General features: G+C 32.7%; 1 protein-coding gene across 15 annotated transcripts in view; it reads right to left on the minus strand.

Annotated features, from left to right (window-relative positions):
* The window catches only part of brsk2a (BR serine/threonine kinase 2a), a 324,106-nt gene that overhangs the window by 73,267 nt on the left and 232,541 nt on the right, over window positions 1–18,298 (minus strand). For all 15 annotated transcript variants that reach the window (XR_012400417.1, XR_012400416.1, XM_073943185.1 and 12 more), the window contains exon 5: window positions 17,225–17,341. Coding sequence is in view for 13 of the 15 variants with exons in the window: in XM_073943185.1 (XP_073799286.1) it covers window positions 17,225–17,341 (117 nt within the window). In the remaining 2 variants the exon portion in view is untranslated. The remainder of the gene's footprint in view (window positions 1–17,224; window positions 17,342–18,298) is intronic.

Raw genomic sequence — 18,298 nt, forward strand, 5'->3', positions numbered from 1 at the left:
AATGCATTACTTCATTTAGTATTGAAAAACTAATCAGTGACAAAGTATGAAAGTACAATTATTAAGCAACAACAACAACAAAAAACAAAGCAAAATAAAAAATCTGCTTTTTAGCACACAACAACAGATTACAGAGATATGCCTGCCAACATGACATAACATATGATGCCAACATGACATCAGACTGACACTGTACCCCAATGTCGTGAGGACATTGCATTTAGTTTGGAAATGAAAATCGGGTTGACATCAAGACCCACCGTCAGGCGGATATCAAAACGTCCAACCTAAAATCAACCAAATATCAGGGTCTACTGTTACAGCTTGACTTTGTGTGGTTGAAACCTTTATGACATCTGTTAGATGTTGCATTTTGGTTGCCATACCTGACAAATAAATGATAGTATTTGACGTCAATTTGACGTTGGTTTAAGATGTTGGCTGGATGTTGGATTTTGACCACTTTGTAACACAATCTAAAATCAACCAAATATTAACGTCATTTAATGTCAATACTGGACATCAAAACAACGTTGTCCTTAGATGCTGGCTAGACATTGAATTTTGGTCATCTGACATCACAACCTAAATCTAATCTAATATTAACATCTTATGACATTGTGTGCCTGCTGGGCAATAATTAAATACACTTTTTACTCATACTTTGAGTGATATTTACAACAGATACTTTTACTCTTACTTCACAACATTTTTTAGGCAAGTACTGCAAGTACTTTCCACCACAGGAAAAAATGTTGACATGTTTCTTGTTTCATCTCTCTTTACAAATAAGATTCAGCAATAGCACTTTGCATCACTGTGAGACTCTCAATCAGGCAAATAATTAGAGAGTCATAATCCAAACATCACAGTTTCGAGTCTTTGTACCATCAGGAATTGTTGTTGTGAGAGTAAATGTATAGCACTAGCTTCTCTAGTCTTTGATGAAGGCATGAACCCCCAACTGCTCCTTGAGAGCCAAGCACTACTTCCATGTGTTTGTATGTGTGTGTGTGTGTGTGTGTGTGTGTGTGTGTGTGTGTGTGAGTGCTCTTAGATTAAATGCAGAGCAAATTCTGAATATAGAACAACATGCTTACCCATGTCATAACAACCAACCATCAACGCATGTGTGACTTCATCTTCAGGCACATTTTGAGCTAATCGAATTATTGGGGGACTTTCTCAGTGAGCTGTCAACACCTTCCTTGACTCCACAAATGCATTTACAAGCTTGTGCTTATGCAAATAGGAATCCTGTTAGTGACAGCTATTTCTTTTTATCTAAATGTATTCAACTTGAAGTACTCCAACTGCATACATATAAACTGAATAGCTACAGTTTGGGTTATATGGGAAACGATCTGGAAAGAATATCATGGATGACTCTGAAAGCACCATTAAAAGGAAAGTGCATATCTGATTCGTCAAAGCTAATTTCAGACGGTATTAAAACACATGGTATTTCACCAAATAAATATTTCAGAAAGGGCTGCACGATTATTTGATTAAAAGATTCTGATCTCGATTCCAAGCCTCCCACAATCGTATTTCTATGTATAATGATTCAGCTGTCTACTGAGCCTCTGATGAGCATAAAACATTCAAAATCCACATTGCTTCTGACCCAAAAGAAGCAGCTGACACTTAATTATTCAATTGCTTCAGTTTTCAGTCTTTTGAACCACAGAATATTTTTTTATTTATTTACCGCAGAAAGTCAAATTTGCACAGAAGCTGGGAATCCATGTTGACATTTTGTTAAATCATTCATGTACAAATGAATGAATAAAATGACAAAAATATTAGAATAATTTTAGTAAAATAAAAATGAATTGAGAATCCTATTGATATGAATAACTAAGTTAACTAAATAACAAACTGATTGGATTATTTGATGTCAATGTGCATGTGAATAATAACATTTGTGCACTTTTAATATAAACATAAATTAAGAAATGTAATACCCTTTTCTCTCAACCCAACCTCCCAAAACATGACAACCTCAAAACATTATGCAATTCTGAGTGTGCCTCACACAGGTGAGTGTGTTTGACAAACCACCTGTAGAAAACACATTCTTTCATATCACTGACATTTTAATCAACATTTGCACAACTTTTGCACCAGACATTTTATTTTATTTTTTTACAATCACTCCATATTTCTGAAAAATAAATAATTTAAATTGTGCAGTTACGAAAGGTTCTCCACACAGGTGGTGAGTGGGCTTGACAAACCACCTGTAAAAATACCTTTCTTTCTCTCTCTCTCTCTCTCTCTCTCTCTCTCTCTCTCTCTCTATACACACATATACATACACACATATATATAAAAAAAAAAAAAAAACAAACAAACAAAAAAAAAACCTCCCCCTTCTTTAGCTCCCTAATTGTCATGATCACGATCCAGGCTTGCAGATTGCTGGTATACATTCACCTTCACCCAGACTACCATCCTGTCACTATATAAACAACAAACTGCACCTCACACACCTGTTCCAGTTCTCCATTGATTACACAAACATAGCTGGGAGCTGCTCAAGGACTGATTACTGGCTGCTCAATTTGTCAGTCACTTTGCTGAGTTTTGTTGATTTATACTCTGCAACATTACATAGCGTTTTCCTTGTTTAGTCTTTCCAGCGCAAAGTGTAAAGTGCATGGTGCAAAGAGTAAAGTGCATGGTGCATAAGCATTAAGGGTTTGTCTTAATACACTTTTGCTATTTTAAGAACGGAAAAAATGTACTTTGTGCCCTGGCGCATGGTTATAGATGTCCTATGCCTCATATGTTTTAATACCTGACAGGTGGACAAATCTAAGCTTGTTTTTATTAAAACAAATATAAATATGCATATAATACATAATATCGCAAATAATAATAACTTTAGGTCCCACTTTATATTAAGTGACCTTAACTAATATGTACTTACATAAGAATTAATAGTTTGTTACAATGTACTTATTGTGTTAATACATGTATTTACTGTGTACTTATGCTTGATAAAATACATGTATGTAATGACATCTGTAATTACATTTGTAAATACACTGTTGACTATCCCTTAAACTTTAACCCACCCTTAAACCTACCCATGCCATCAAACCTGTCCATAACCCAACCTCTGTCCCAACTCAAAAGCACCACAAGTGTTCTCAAATACATTATAAACACAGTAAGTTCATTGTATTTATGTTTTTGATGTAAGTACATAGTAGTTAAGGACACTTAATATAAAGTGGGACCTAACTTTATAATAAAACAGCAAATTGTTATGAATAAACTGAAAAAAAAATACCTCAACATGAAGTAGGCATGGAGGTAATGATTTTTTTTTTGTTTTGTTTTGTTGTGTTTGACCCTTGCCTTGTTTTCTTGTTTACATTTTTGCCGCCTGTACTGACCAATAGCCTGTGACCTGACTACGCTTCCGGATTTCCTTGTGTGTACTCATTTTCTCCTATGTTTGCCTGTCTGACTAGTTATACTAATGCAGATCTTTCATTAAAGTGATTCCTACTGCACTCCAATTTTCACAGAAGCTGGCATAAAAGTTACCAAAAATTATATCAACTGAAGTGATCAATACTGATTTTGATTGAATCTTAGTGCATCAAAAATGACCAGTGATTAACTACTCATTTAGTTAATCAATTACTCATGTATTGGTAACACATAAACACAAGTTAAATTGCCATTCAAACATTTGTTCAAGAAATTCAAATTCATTCAGGAATAAAATGTTGCCTAATAAAACTATTAATTTAAAATATTTTTTATTCAGGTAAATAAAATATTTTCTGCTAGAATTCACATTTTTTAGCAGTCAAGTATTCTATATGTGTATATGGTCACTTTACAATAAGGTTTCTTTAGTTAATGTTAGGTAATATATTTACTATAGATTTAAATATACAACATATTAATTATAGTCGTACAGAATTTATTAGTTCAGCATTCATAAACGAGTTATCAAAAAGCCAAAGTTATGCTTGTTAAAATTGGTTAATGCATTAAAAATTAACAATGTTAACATGAATTATTAAGGTTAAGATTAATAATTACAATAATAAATTAACTGTTCATATTTTCTTTTTGATAGTAAATACATTAACTAACAATAACTAATACAAACCTAATTATAAAGTGTTACTAATATTGATAAAAAAGAAGTCATTCTCAGTTTATCCATAATTGTGCTATTAAAAACAGATTTTTTTAAATTATTTTTTTGTAATAAAGCATTGCTAAAAGTGTAATGTATACTGTGCATCATGCTCTAAAACTACTTCAAACTTATAACCCCCACTACGCTAGCCTAAATGGACCTTCTTTTACTTATTATTCTGAAGGCATACCAAGAAAGCCCTTCATCTCTCGAGAGCAGGTGCGTTAAAGCAAAAAGATCAAAATGAATCTGATGTTTTAAGGCTGTAAACCGTTATCATTGTTTATGTTGATGAGCAAGGCAAATTAGTGATAAAAATACACCCATTAACGGATGAGTTTATCAAGGAATCCCCGTGGTGCATAGTGCCAAATCATTTATCTACTCCAAGCTGTTTGCTAAAGCTCATTTCCTCCCTCATTCCAGCAGAAGTCATCAACCAATGACATGCAGATATTAGAGGCTTCATAACTGATGTGGGTGTGCAAATGATCAGGCATATGGGTTCAGATGACTCTTTTTGGTGCAATGTACAAGGAACATTAAGCCAAATTGGTGCATGGTAATGGGAAGGCAAAAATAAACACCATAAACACTATCGGAAGGCATCCATGAAGCTCTGAATCAATAATGGCTGTATCATTCCAAGTGAGTAGATTAGTCTCAGAGCCAAACTGGGGCTGTGTCAGGTTGTATAAAAGCACTAAAGCAAATCCTAAATGCAATTGGGTATGTGCCAATTTTGGATTTGAAAAAAGCATTGTATAAGCCAAATGACATTACACACAAAAATACAGTCCTCAGCATATATACGTACACCCCTCACAAATCTATGTTTAAATTCATATTTTTAATAGGAAGTTATACAATATTATATTTGTGTATATTCATCAAATTAGTCAGTACTGAAGCCAAATCTGGAGCTAATCTAACAAAATAACTTAAGATAATAGTCTGAAAAATAGTACACCCAAATTTATATGTTATAGAATTGCGTTAAATACAAACTTTAAAAAAGATAAAAAATCAAGAGAAGTTGAAGTGAGTTGAAGAAGGTTGAAATTTTGTAGGTAGTAATTTTTATATATTTTTTTTGCAATATTTTGCTTAAATTTAATAGCATTATGTTTTTTAATTTCTAAATATGATTGGTAACTAAAATAATATTTCCATAATTATATTGGTTTAATAAATCTGTTTTGTTTAAATGCACTAACTATCTGCATATATATTAGATCAGTGTTTCTCAACCACGTTCCTGGAGGACCAACAGTTCTGCACATTTTCCATGTTTCCTTAAGCAAACACACCCGATTCAGATAATCAGCTTATTAACAGAGACTGAAAGGAGACAGACAAAGGATCTAATACATGCAGTGTTTTGGTCCTCCAGGAACGTGGTTGAGAAACACTGTATAGGATGGATGGATCTTTAAAAAAAATAATGTTTTATTGAATAGAGATTTTAAATCGACAGAACTGTTTAACTGACATTCTGTTATAAAAGTAAATAAATGAATGAATTGACTAAAAAAAGGAAAAGAACACATATTTTACTACAATTTAAATAAACTGTTGAAATAATAATGTGTGAAAAAAAATCTAATGAATTAATTACCATATTGGTTGGATTATGTAATCTGGGAGTATACTGTATCATCACCTTGGAATTATAAGGTTCTATCTGCATTCTGAAATATTTTGAGATACTGAGCTTCAAAGTTTTTGCATGCCAAAATTAACCAATGAAATATTTATGAGCATGTATGAGACAAAATGAGTACAAAAAAATCTACTGAACTACATTGGTTGGAATATGATCTTGGAGTGTATATGAAAAATTGCATTTGTACAATTTTAATATAAATATAAGTTAAGAAAGGGCATGATGCCTATGGTCAGGAGGGGCCTGTAAGAAACTTCTCTAATGGCCCTAAGCCTCGTATTGTATCTCTACTTATAAGGGGAAACTCTTGTTCAGAAATGTGTACTGCAATTACAGTGTTCAAAATGAACATTAGAAGTTGTGTGACATTTTGCTTGGAAAAAAAAAAGTAATATCAATATACTTTTCAAAATTAGAATGTCTAGTACCCTGTTTGCTTTAGGTCAAACTGAATATTAACAAATGAAAATAATAATAATAATAATAATAATAATAATAATAATAATAATAATAATAATAATAATAATAATAATGATATTATTATTATTATTATTATTATTATTGTTATTATTATTATTATTATTAATAATAATAATAATAATAGCAATAATAATAAAAAAATAATAATAATAATAATTATTATTAAATTATTTAATTAAAAATACAGTAGGATCATAAAAATAAATTTGTCAATTTGTCAATTTTGTAAATTTTTGTAAACATTTGTAAATTTGTAATTTTGTAAAATTCTCTCAGCCTCACGCTTTCAAAGCACAGCGAACACCCAGCACATGTTTTAAAACTTGAGCTCAGGGCTATGGTCATGATGAACAAAAACATTATTTTTACTCCATTTAATAATGACAAGGCTTCGTGTGAAACGTGTGCCCAAAACAGTAGTACGCCACAGATCAGTCAAAGAAAAACAAGCTCAAAAAGGAAAGTTTAAAGTCTAGATGGGATACAGCTGCGAACATAACTTCAATATAGCATAATTAATATATTTTACATCACTTTGATGATTGTGTTTAAGTTTGGGGTAGATATTAATAAAATACACTTTGATGCATAATTTAATAAATAATATGAATAATACTCTGTTTTATAAGATTTTACATCAATGTGATCGTTGGGTTTAGGAATGAGGTGGAGGTAGACGTTAATAAAAACGCTGAAGGAAAGAAATGAAGAGTTCAGATGCAAAAACCTCTTAATCCATCAGACATATTTTCTAGTAAATGAGCTTTTTCTAATCAGGCTCTTCTGATAAGCTACAGAAATTTCATTTTTATATGTAATGAAAAGGTTATTAGCAAGTAAATATATATATATATATATATATATATATATATATATATATATATATATATATATATATATATATATATATATATATTTATTTATTATTATTTTTTTTTTTTAAATGTCACTTTTGTCACAATTCTTTGTTTTTTAACAAGGTCAATTTTCGTTTGCCTCATAACCAGCTAAATCCACGTCTGCTTTTCATGCAAAATCCTCTAAATCCACCTATTGGAACAACACAGTGTAATTAGTTGAAAATGAAGATGCCATTAGAAATTATTTTACCAAAAATAAAACACATTACACAAACCACCACGAATTAAAAATATATAAATCTGTCAAGTGGCGGTTCATTCTGCTGTGATAGACCAGGGATAAGGCGGAAGGAAAATGAATGAATAAAATCTGTAAAGTAAGTGCATTAATCAATACCATTAAAACTGACATTAATTTAATCTGAACAATCTGTTGTCATTTCTGATATTTGAGATTTAGATTTTATGTAAGTAGAACAATGTAAACATTGTAAACACTGTAAACTAAGCTTAGTATATTCAAATGTAGTGTAAAAACACAGTGAAACATAATTTTCTGTGCATTGTTCATTAATATTAAACGCTTATCAGACATATAGGTATTATGAAGTAATATAAATAATGTATAGTTTTATACATTATATTTACCTTTTGAAAAAAATGCTTAAATTAGCAAATAAAACACAAGGTAGGCCTACTGGGCAAAAAGGGGATGCCTCCCTGACAATTTTAGAAGCAAGCAAGCATTCATTCATTCATTCATTCATTCATTCATTCATTCATTTTCACCATACTTAAGGTCTTGGTCCCGTGTTTATCCTCATAGTATCCACGTAGGATAATAGAATAGCATCTTAACTCAGTTTTTTGTGAAATTGAGTTGCCGTTGATTGTATAGTAAATCAGACTCATTCAAAGTAGCGTCGCTGCGCAAAAACACATTATGAATGCATACTACACTTTTGACTGTACAGTGCGTTTTCTTTTTCTTATAATGCAAAGAGTTTTGAGGGACATTTTAATTTGTTATTCACTGACAGTCAGACAGGCCCATCTAGTTCATCAAACTCCGTCTTTTAAAATCGAAATCAAAAGTGGAATATGTCTCCTCATAAGAGTCGGCATATCAGCGCACTGCTACATTGAAAATATATATTCGATTCACACTTCTGATTGGTTCTTGGGATATATATGCTTTTGCTGTCAAAGGCAAGAGGCGTTTAGCAGCTTTTGCCAACAAACTGTTATTTCTGAATGGTCTGACGCTGCGATTTTAGATGATTTGAAGCAAATCTATTTGCTGATGGTGTAGTACAGTACATGCCTAAAGCCTTCACTCAATGTCATTTTCTTATTTTTGGCGGAAGTGGCGTTAAGCAGCTTTTGCATCTGAACTCTTTAAATGTAATTTGTGTTATTTGTGTAATTATATATAAACATCAAATGTAACATAAAACTCAAAAACGTCAAAAGAATGAAAAGAGATGTCAACATAAAAAGCATAAAAAGTGAAGTGTCAAGCAGAGAACTCTGAGAAACAGATTTTTTTTATTTGAAGTGGATCAAAACAGACAGGACTCTGTGTTGTTGAATAGTTTTAGGACAACTTGAACAATGAAAGGTTTTGAACCACTTTAGATGTTGACTACTGTATGAAGAAAACTACAGATTTTTAGTGTGACATTTAAAAAAATAAAAATTAACATTAATATATATATATATATATATATATATATATATATATATATATATATATATATATATATATATATATATATATATAATTTTAGATATTATATAATATATTAATATATAATTTTGTTACTGATACTGCACAGTGAGCTGGAACATTATAAAGTAAACCTTAAACAGAGGGGATTTAAAACTGTTATGGGGACACTGAGCATCAAGGACATTCAGCCCAGATAGAACATGAACATAAAGATTATTTTTTTAGGATGACGGGATCTGTACTTATTCATTCTGATAGTCGATGTTGAGTCATACTACTGGGAGGCTTCCTGTGTAAGCTAAAGTCCTGTAGTTCCTGACCTGCAGTGACCATGATGCCAGCGCAAACTAGGGTGCACTATGGTCTGGTCTGACCTGAGAAGAGCTGTAATTATATAATGTGAGGTGACTCCATGTACGGTGACTGCCATAGTGATTTTATTGCATTCGGCCTTAATCTACGGTCATGTCTGAGTGTAATCCTAGAGGTCATGCGAGCATGGCAAAATTAATCTACAGACAAACGACAGAAGATTTAACAGCATATGTGGGGTCAAACTCTGTTTTTGAAATAAAAAATAAATTATTTAATTAAGATTATAAATGTATAAAGTGAGTCACAGGCTTTAAATGGAACAACAGAAAAAAGAGAACAATGATTTTTTTCATGATATAAATTCACATTTATTAAGTCAAGATCATATGTAATAAAATTTAGATTTTTTGGGATGCTTCTACAAAATTAATTGAACTTTCTTTTTTTTTAATTGAACTTAACTCTATCATTACAAAAAAAATCAGACCACACATTTTCTCTGCACTGCTAACAGATTTCTACAGTAACTTACTGGGACCATTGTTCTAGCTACGTATGTATTTACAGTATTGTCTATCTTTACTGTGTTTAACAGTGTAGTTGTAGTGTAGCAGTCTGCCAGTAACTTACTGTAAATCATTCACAGCAAAAATATTGTGCTTACATTTACTGCAGTTATTATCTTGCTGCATATGTATTTCATAGTATTGTCTATCTTTACTGTAAAATATACATTAATTTTCACAATGCAACTTTAAAATATAGTAATATACTGCATAAATGTCCTACAATAAAATACAGTTCAAATTAGTTAAATACAGTGCAATTTATAAAAATAGTTAATAATGTAGTTGTAGTGCAGCTTGCTGCAGTAAAATATTATAAATATATTACAGCAAAAATACTGTACTTACATTTACAGAACTGTTTATCTTGCTGCATATGAATTTACAGTATTGTATATCTATACTGTAAAATATACAGTATTTTTCACAATACAACTATAATATACAGTAACACTGCATAAATGTCCTACAGTAAAATACAGTTTATATTACAGTTAAATACTAGGTAATTTATTTTAAAAAAAGTGTTTACAGTGTATTTGTAGTGTAGCAGTCTGCCAGTAATTTACTGTAAATCCATTACAGCAAAATACTGTACTTACAGCACCATTTATTTTGCTGCATTTGTATTTACAGTATAGTCTATCTTTACTGTAAAATATACAGTAAGTTTCACAATGCAACTTTAAAAGATGGCAATATACTGCATAAATGTCCCACAGTAAAATACATATTAGTTAATTACTGTCATTTATAAAAAAAAAAATAAAAAAAACTGTTAACAGTGTAGTTGTAGTGTAGAATTCTGCCAGTAACTTACTGTAAATCAAATACAGCTAAAATATTGTACTTACACTTACTGCACCTTTTATCTTGCTGTACATTTACAGTATTGTCTATCTTTACTGTAAAATACAGTCATTTTCAAAATGCAATTTTAAAATAAAGCAATATACTGCATAAATATCCTACAACAAAATACAGAACAAATTAGTTGAATACAGTGCAATTTGAAAAAAAAAAATGTTAACAGTGTGTTGTAGTGTAACAATCTGCCACTAAATTACTGTCAATTACAGCAAAAATACTGTACTTACATTTAAAGCATCATTTATTTTGCTGCATATGTGTTTACAGTATTGTCTATCTTTACTGTAATATATACAGTCATTTTCACAATGCAACTTTAAAATACAGTAACATACAGCATAAGTTTACTGCATGAGTTCACATTACAGTTAAATACTGTGCAATTTACAAAAATCATTAACAGTGTACAATTAAAATAATTTCAATAATATTTATTGAAATTATTAATGTTAATCAATTATAAAAAAAAATACACTTTGTATATACTGTTGCAATTTTCATTTTTACATTTAATAAACTTAATATTGTGATCAGTAAATACTTGAACCCAACAGTTATTGCTTGTAACTTAATACTGTCTGTTTCCAACATAAATATTGTAATCAGGAAGGGTATTTTGGAGTGGAGAATTGGGCCTTATTCCAATTCATAATTGTCTGTGTTAGCTATTAAATTTATCTGAAATATAACTAAGGCTACAATTAATTCTATACCATAATAATGTCATGCAGCACAATGGATAACACTATGATGTGACAGAATATCTGCATTACACTAAAAGAAAAAAAAAATCTCATTTTTTAAACTTTCAATCCAGCTTATTATACAGGCTCTCAACCAGTCAATGACATTAAGCGGAAAACTGGACCAATAAATATAAGCATATTTATTCATTTACAATTCATTAATTCAATACATTTACTATTGAATCAAATTAAATAAAATTAAAAATGCATTTCCTGCCAAATACTTAAGAGCTTGCATATGATTAATTGCATTACGTATACTTAATATATATATTAATGCATATATAAATTTAAATGTATTTTATTTCAGTTAATTAAGCAGTAATGTTTCCATTAATTTGATTCATCAAAGAATCCTGATAAAAAAAATTCACCCTGGAATGCGTCCTAAACAAACATGTTGCTTCTGTGCTCAAACATCACGATAGATTGATCTAACATTTAGAATCAGCATTCATGTGACACTGAGACTGAATAATGAAGTTTGTCCCACAAAATGAAATATTTAATCCTTTTCCTGTTTATCCATATAAAATGTCATCGAAAAATCTACATTGCCATAGAAATAAACATGACTTCCCCTTAAATATTTGACTAACAAATAGTTTATACAATTTGATTTATTTTTTGAAGTTGAACATCTAGTTTTCCATAATTGACAGATCACATTGTGGAGAGTCACTTGAGTCGTAATAAAATAAACAGTGAAATTTGGTAGTGTGATTCAAGGTAATTCTTTACTCCTGGATGAACATGCCCAGAGTCACAGATGACCCATAGCTGAATAAGCAACCTCCTCTTTCTCGATTGTTCTCCCTGTTCCAGCAATCTGTGTGGAAACTGTGTGACTGACAAGGAGCTGACGGCTGACATTGATACAACTGGGTGACTCAGAAGAGTTGTATATACACTTTATATACCATTCAATAGTGGCAGGGTGATTTAAAATGGTTTTTAACTACCCAGGCTCATTGGAGATATTCAATTCAAGTTATTTGTATATCGCTTTTTACAATGATTATTGTTTCAAGACTGCATAAGATAGGACAAGGAAATGTGGTCATTCTGTGGGCACTTTTTTACATTTAATGTGGAACTTTTATTTGGTGGCTCCATTCTGGACAAGAGTTATTCAAAACCTGGAGAAATGGCTGGGACAACCTTTACCTTATTACCCAAGAGTCTGTCTTTTTGGTGATACAGATGTTACTACTTCAATGTGTTCCTTTTGCCGCCATTCATACCGCGGCGACGCCGGTAATTGATGCGCCAGCAGCATTTGACCGCTGGGTGGCACTTTAACCACAGATATTCAGCTTTGCCTTTTCACAATGCTAAACAGACTGTTCTGTAGGCGTAGCTTACTGTATGTGATGTGATGTGTTCAATTAAAATATTATTTTAATTTAGTTTTTCTGGTAATAGACATGCTCTTACACTATACTGTATGCTGTAGAAAAGATCTACTTTACAGAATGGAATATCTAAAGCACAGGCTGGGCTAGTCATCGCAGGATGTATAATTGCTGTGAGACTGGTGCTGCGGAATTGGAAGAACTCAGATACTCTCTCTTTTAAGGACTATATTGAGCTAATCACTTCTACTGCATCATATAAAGGTATGTTGGCAAGACTTCTGCACTCCACCCATACTATTAATCAGAAATGGCGTAGCTTTTGGCAATATTTGGAGAGCACATAAGAGGAAAATTGAAGGCTTGTCAATTTGACTGTCTGTTGTATTGTATTATTTTATATGTTATATTTGTTATAAATTTTTTTTGCTATTATTTTTATTATAATTTGTTTACATAATTTTCCTGAATGTTGATTTTGTATTGTGAATTGCATGTTGTGTGGGGTGTAAAAGTTCAAATAAAATAAAAAAGTTGTTTCAATTGTTTCAAAGCAAATTGTTTCAAAGCAGCTTTACAAAAGATGCACATTATTGCATTACAAACAAATTAAGTTGACGTCACAATCAAATAGAAAGTTATTATATACAGATATAGTTTATTTGCACTGTCTGTATTTTGTACTGTCTGGAACCAGCACCTAAGCTTTTCACTCATCATAGCACACGTGCTGTTGATAATGAGACAACAAAAGTGATTTGATTTGATTTGATTGCTAAAATTCGCTGTGTATATTTCTGCTATTCTTACTGTCCTCATCATGTTGCCGGTTCGCTTGTCGTGCCAAATATCAGCAACTGACCCACCCACCTACCCTTTCCTAAACCCAATCGATAAGTGTTTTGTAAAGCAAACAGAAAAGCTATCGCAGGCATTTGCATTTTAATATGCTTTTACACTCCTATTTTGGGTTTTGTTTTACCTGGTTACCTTTGCCGAACTCAATTACTGGCCTGCGCTGCTCCGCCTCCCTATTAAACAACTAAGTAAACCAGTCCATGCACAAAAGCTGTTCATACAGGAGTAAGTGGTGAGGAGAGTACGCTGGAGAGGCCGTTTTCATTCTGAAACGCTGCTGCTCCGTCTCAGTGTGGATGGGGAAAGACGGAGACATCTGAAAACGGAGGCGGGGCTGCAGACATTCGCCTCTCTGATTGGGGCTTTTCCTCAATATTAAGTAGCCTAACACACAGTTCAGTCCTGAATCTTCTCCGTGTAAGTTCAGACTTCGCAAGTTTGATCAAGGCTGCATCTCTTCTTCTCAGTTTGATATGGAAAACATACCGAGGTCACGCGTCAATCTTCACGGGGAACATTGTACTTTATAACTTCATTCACATCACCCTGGCTACGTTGTTTCACTTTCTCAACAATAAAATGTAAACTTGATAAGGAACTGCCTATTTTTAGCAGCAGAAATGTTGAGGCGTTGTGCTGCCTGAGCGTCATCTTCACTGTGTGAATATTTATAACAAAACGGAGTCTATAACAACTGCCTCCTTTCAATTTCAGTAAAAATACGAAACATACCCTCTCTTTTGCTGAATATAAGTTTTAATAATCGATAATGGCCATTATAAAAGTATAACATACAATAAGTTTATACATTATAGGAAATAAAGGCAAGCGATCAGTCAATATACAGAATAGGCTACGTGGTTACATTAATCATTAACTTATCTTTGCGCTCGGCCAAAACACGTTACCTGAGAACAAGTAATAGATTCCAATGACCAAAGTCAGGGAATATGTCGTTAGATAAAGACAACAAGATGAATGAAATATCACGTTTAATAAATATAGTGAGATTAGATCCAGCAGGAGATGCTTGATGAGAAGTCCGACCAGCAGAGCTCTCATCTGGGTAGATGGGCTGCAGCGCTTGCCAAAGTGTGTGTGTGGTCACGTGATGTGCGTTTTCACCGTTTTGGTGTGGACGGAGAGCTGTTCAGAAACGCTGGGTAAAACGCGAGTGTGGATGCATATCGTTTTCATTCTAAAAAGCCATTTTAAAACTTAAACGCACTAGTGTAAACGGGGCCTTAGTAATGAGTTGTGGCTGGAAGGGCAATCGTTGCGTAAAACACATGCTGGATAAGTTGGCGGTTCATTCCACTGTGGCGACCCCTGATTAATAAAGGGACTAAGCCGAAAAGAATATTAATGAATGAATATTAATATAGGTGTACACTAAGATTTTTGACTGTGATCTTAGATTTTTAGTTAGTTCCAGTTTTGGATTTGGCACTGACTAATCTAATGTATATGCACAAGTATATCATTACAACGCATCTGGTGGAAAATGGTAATTTAAAGAGAGATCTATGAGGGATACACTCATTTAGGTTATAACACGGTATATGACAGTGATTCACACAGATTTGAAATATACTTGCGGTGGAAGCCAGATTAAAACACACCTTTTACCCACAACACATAAATGGTCAATAAAAATAATGTGAATTTTAACTATATATATATTTTTTATTATGACACTGTTATACACCTTTACTTTTTAATGGGCTAAAGTTATTTAAAAAAGGTTGTTGAAATAAAAGAAATCCACAATTTCTCTCTTTTTTTATGCTATTTAGGAGCCATGCGCACCCACTGACATGACTCTCTTGCTTGACATTTACAGTATCACCAAAGCCTTTTAGATATGTATAAAGTATGTAATATATTAACATCATTAATTTAATAAAATATACAGCAAACGAGAAATAATTTCAGAAAAAAAAATATAAAAATAGAAAATATAGCTAAAATTATTATAAGTACCAAAATAAAAAGTGTAGATTTTTTAAATAAGGCAAATTAGTTGCTTAGCCATTTCTAACAAATATTTTTTTGTAGCCATATAGATGTCATTTTGTTCTCTCCAAGTATATGGTAACGTTTATCCGAGTTGTTTATTAAATGATTCAGCAGTCAGCTGCGATAAAAGGTAATGCAAAAACGCATACAAATTGCAACAACTTTAGAAAACGAAAGTAATTGATCGGAATTACGAGATTCGGAAACTACGGTCAGACGCATTTTGGAGGAAAAGGTGCATCTTTGTTGGTCTGCAGAGCACGTGAGATTGTCTGTGTGAGAGACAGATCGTGCACACATAGAACCAGCAGTATAGGAAACATGCAGAGCGAGAGAAGATTTTTCACTGGTCAATTTATCACGAATGTTTGACCTTCTTATACGGATACAAAAAAAACGTAAAAGGATGATAATAATAGTATTATTTATGTGTCACCACCAAATATACTTAGCATATTGTCTTTGGACGGCAAGGAGGGACTGTGATTCAAAGCAACGGCTCCTAAAAACGCAAACGCATGCAACGGGTCACAACAGCAGACAATCCACTAGTTCATGTCATTCGCCAGTTATGTAACAGAAATGTAACAGTTAGTTAGTGTTTGGCCAGCGACGTGCAGGAATTACACTTATTAATAAGCCATACTTACATGCTATTTCAGAGTGAATATAAACAGTATGGGAAGGCTGCCATTGTTCAGAAATGAACCAATGTGGATAAAAAAGCTACTTCAGCTCAATAAGGCAGGTTAGAGGGAATAGCGCTTTTTACTGATGTTTTGTTGTTAAACTAAATAAAAATCTACATCATCACTGCTGTCAAAGGCCCCTTATGAAACTGAAAATAGTCACATCAATCTTTTGCCAGGAGATTTCAGTGGCTGAACAACACGTCTGTGCATATAAGCCATTCATAACACAACACAATCTAACATAAGCTCGGCCTGACTAAAATAGTTTTAAAACAGAACATTATCTAACAGTAATACTTCAGCTATGGTGTCGTCCTTCCTCCAGCATGCAATAAAGTAACTCCAATATTGATTCAGAACTTTTAAAAGTTTTAATTCAGCAATTGATTTCACCGCGTCTGTGATTGTCTCGTGTGCACATGTGCTCATGCAGGCGGGCAAGTATGGCGGATCTGCGTGAAGTCCAAATCTGCATTTGCTGACAGACAGTTTGAGCTACTTATCGGAATTATGGGAGATGTCGGCCCGACAATATTTAATTGGATGATTTTTTTTATTTTTTTATGCCTTATTCAGAATATACAAATGCATATAAACACATTTAGATCATTTACTTTAACCATTACTATTGGACTGTGAAGAGACTTTCAACCAGCACAACAAAAAATGTTTCTGAAGACAATCACTTGCTGCACCTTTAATATACCTGGGCGGCCCACCCAAGTAAAGGCTATGTGTGGAAAGCACTGTATGCTATATACAATAATATCTGAATATGGATTTTAGATGGTCTGTTTACTGCATTATGTATGACTGACTATTATGCATCATATTTAATTTAGTATAATTCAATGACAAATGGTATGCAGTGACTATCATTATTGTTTCACTTACCCACAGCTAGTTTCCAGCAGACTGTCCCCCACCTGTAGGGATGCCATGCCGAAGTCTGCTATCCTGATGTTATTTTTCTCATCCAGCAACAAGTTTTCTGGCTTCAGGTCTCTATGACTGTACAAAAGCACAAAGAGGAAGAAAATAAAACATTCATATGAGATATGAGAAACTGTGCCATGACGGAGTGAGCTTCATTATGCATAACATTATGTTTCAGCAACTCAAAACTGGTTGTGTCTATGTGATCCTTTTCAATTATCTGTTTCTTCCCACTATTATCTAGTCTACAAGCCCCTGTGATAACAGATGCCTGCAGTGTCAGGGTCCAAGCACTCATCTGACCACAGGTGGACACAGGAGCTGCTTCCGACCTTCAAAATGAATACGAAAACCTTCTTTTTAATTAATTTTCTGCCCAGATTTTCACAGTGTGAAGCAAGATGACACTGTGTCAAAGATTTTGAATCACATTCCCATTAGAAAATATCCATTAAATATGCGCGCACACAATGCAATGAGAAACACTGCACTGACTCCACCCACCTGTGTCAGATTAAACAGGCAAAATGACAAAACTGACCACTGACTTACCATAGCAATAGTGGTGTATGGAGAGAAAGATGTATAACAGGGCATTTTGATGCAATTGACCCATGTTCTATTGCAGCTTTTGCTAAAAATAATGTTGTTGTTGTTGATGATGATGATGATGATGATGTCGTTGCCATTTTTCTTATCACATCCATTCCCACAGATTTCTAAACTTCACTCTCAGATTTGTGGCCCCACCCCCAGCTTATGCTGGCAGATATAACCAGCCATTTTTAATTATTATTATATTATAACATACTGTTTTCATTCATTCATTAATTGTCCTTTAAACACTGGAAGGACACTGGGTGGAAGGAAAAACGTCCGTTTTGATTTCAAAGGCATTTCCTGAAAATACTATAATTACAACTCTTTTTAAAAATGCTAAGAACATAGGCAAGGCAAACTTAATTTATAGAGCACAATTTTATACAACCATAGTTGATCCAAAGTGCTTTACAATAAAATAAACAAAAAATA

Source organism: Danio rerio, chromosome 25, assembly GCF_049306965.1.
Source record: "Danio rerio strain Tuebingen ecotype United States chromosome 25, GRCz12tu, whole genome shotgun sequence".
Classification (NCBI taxonomy): Eukaryota; Metazoa; Chordata; class Actinopteri; order Cypriniformes; family Danionidae; genus Danio; species Danio rerio.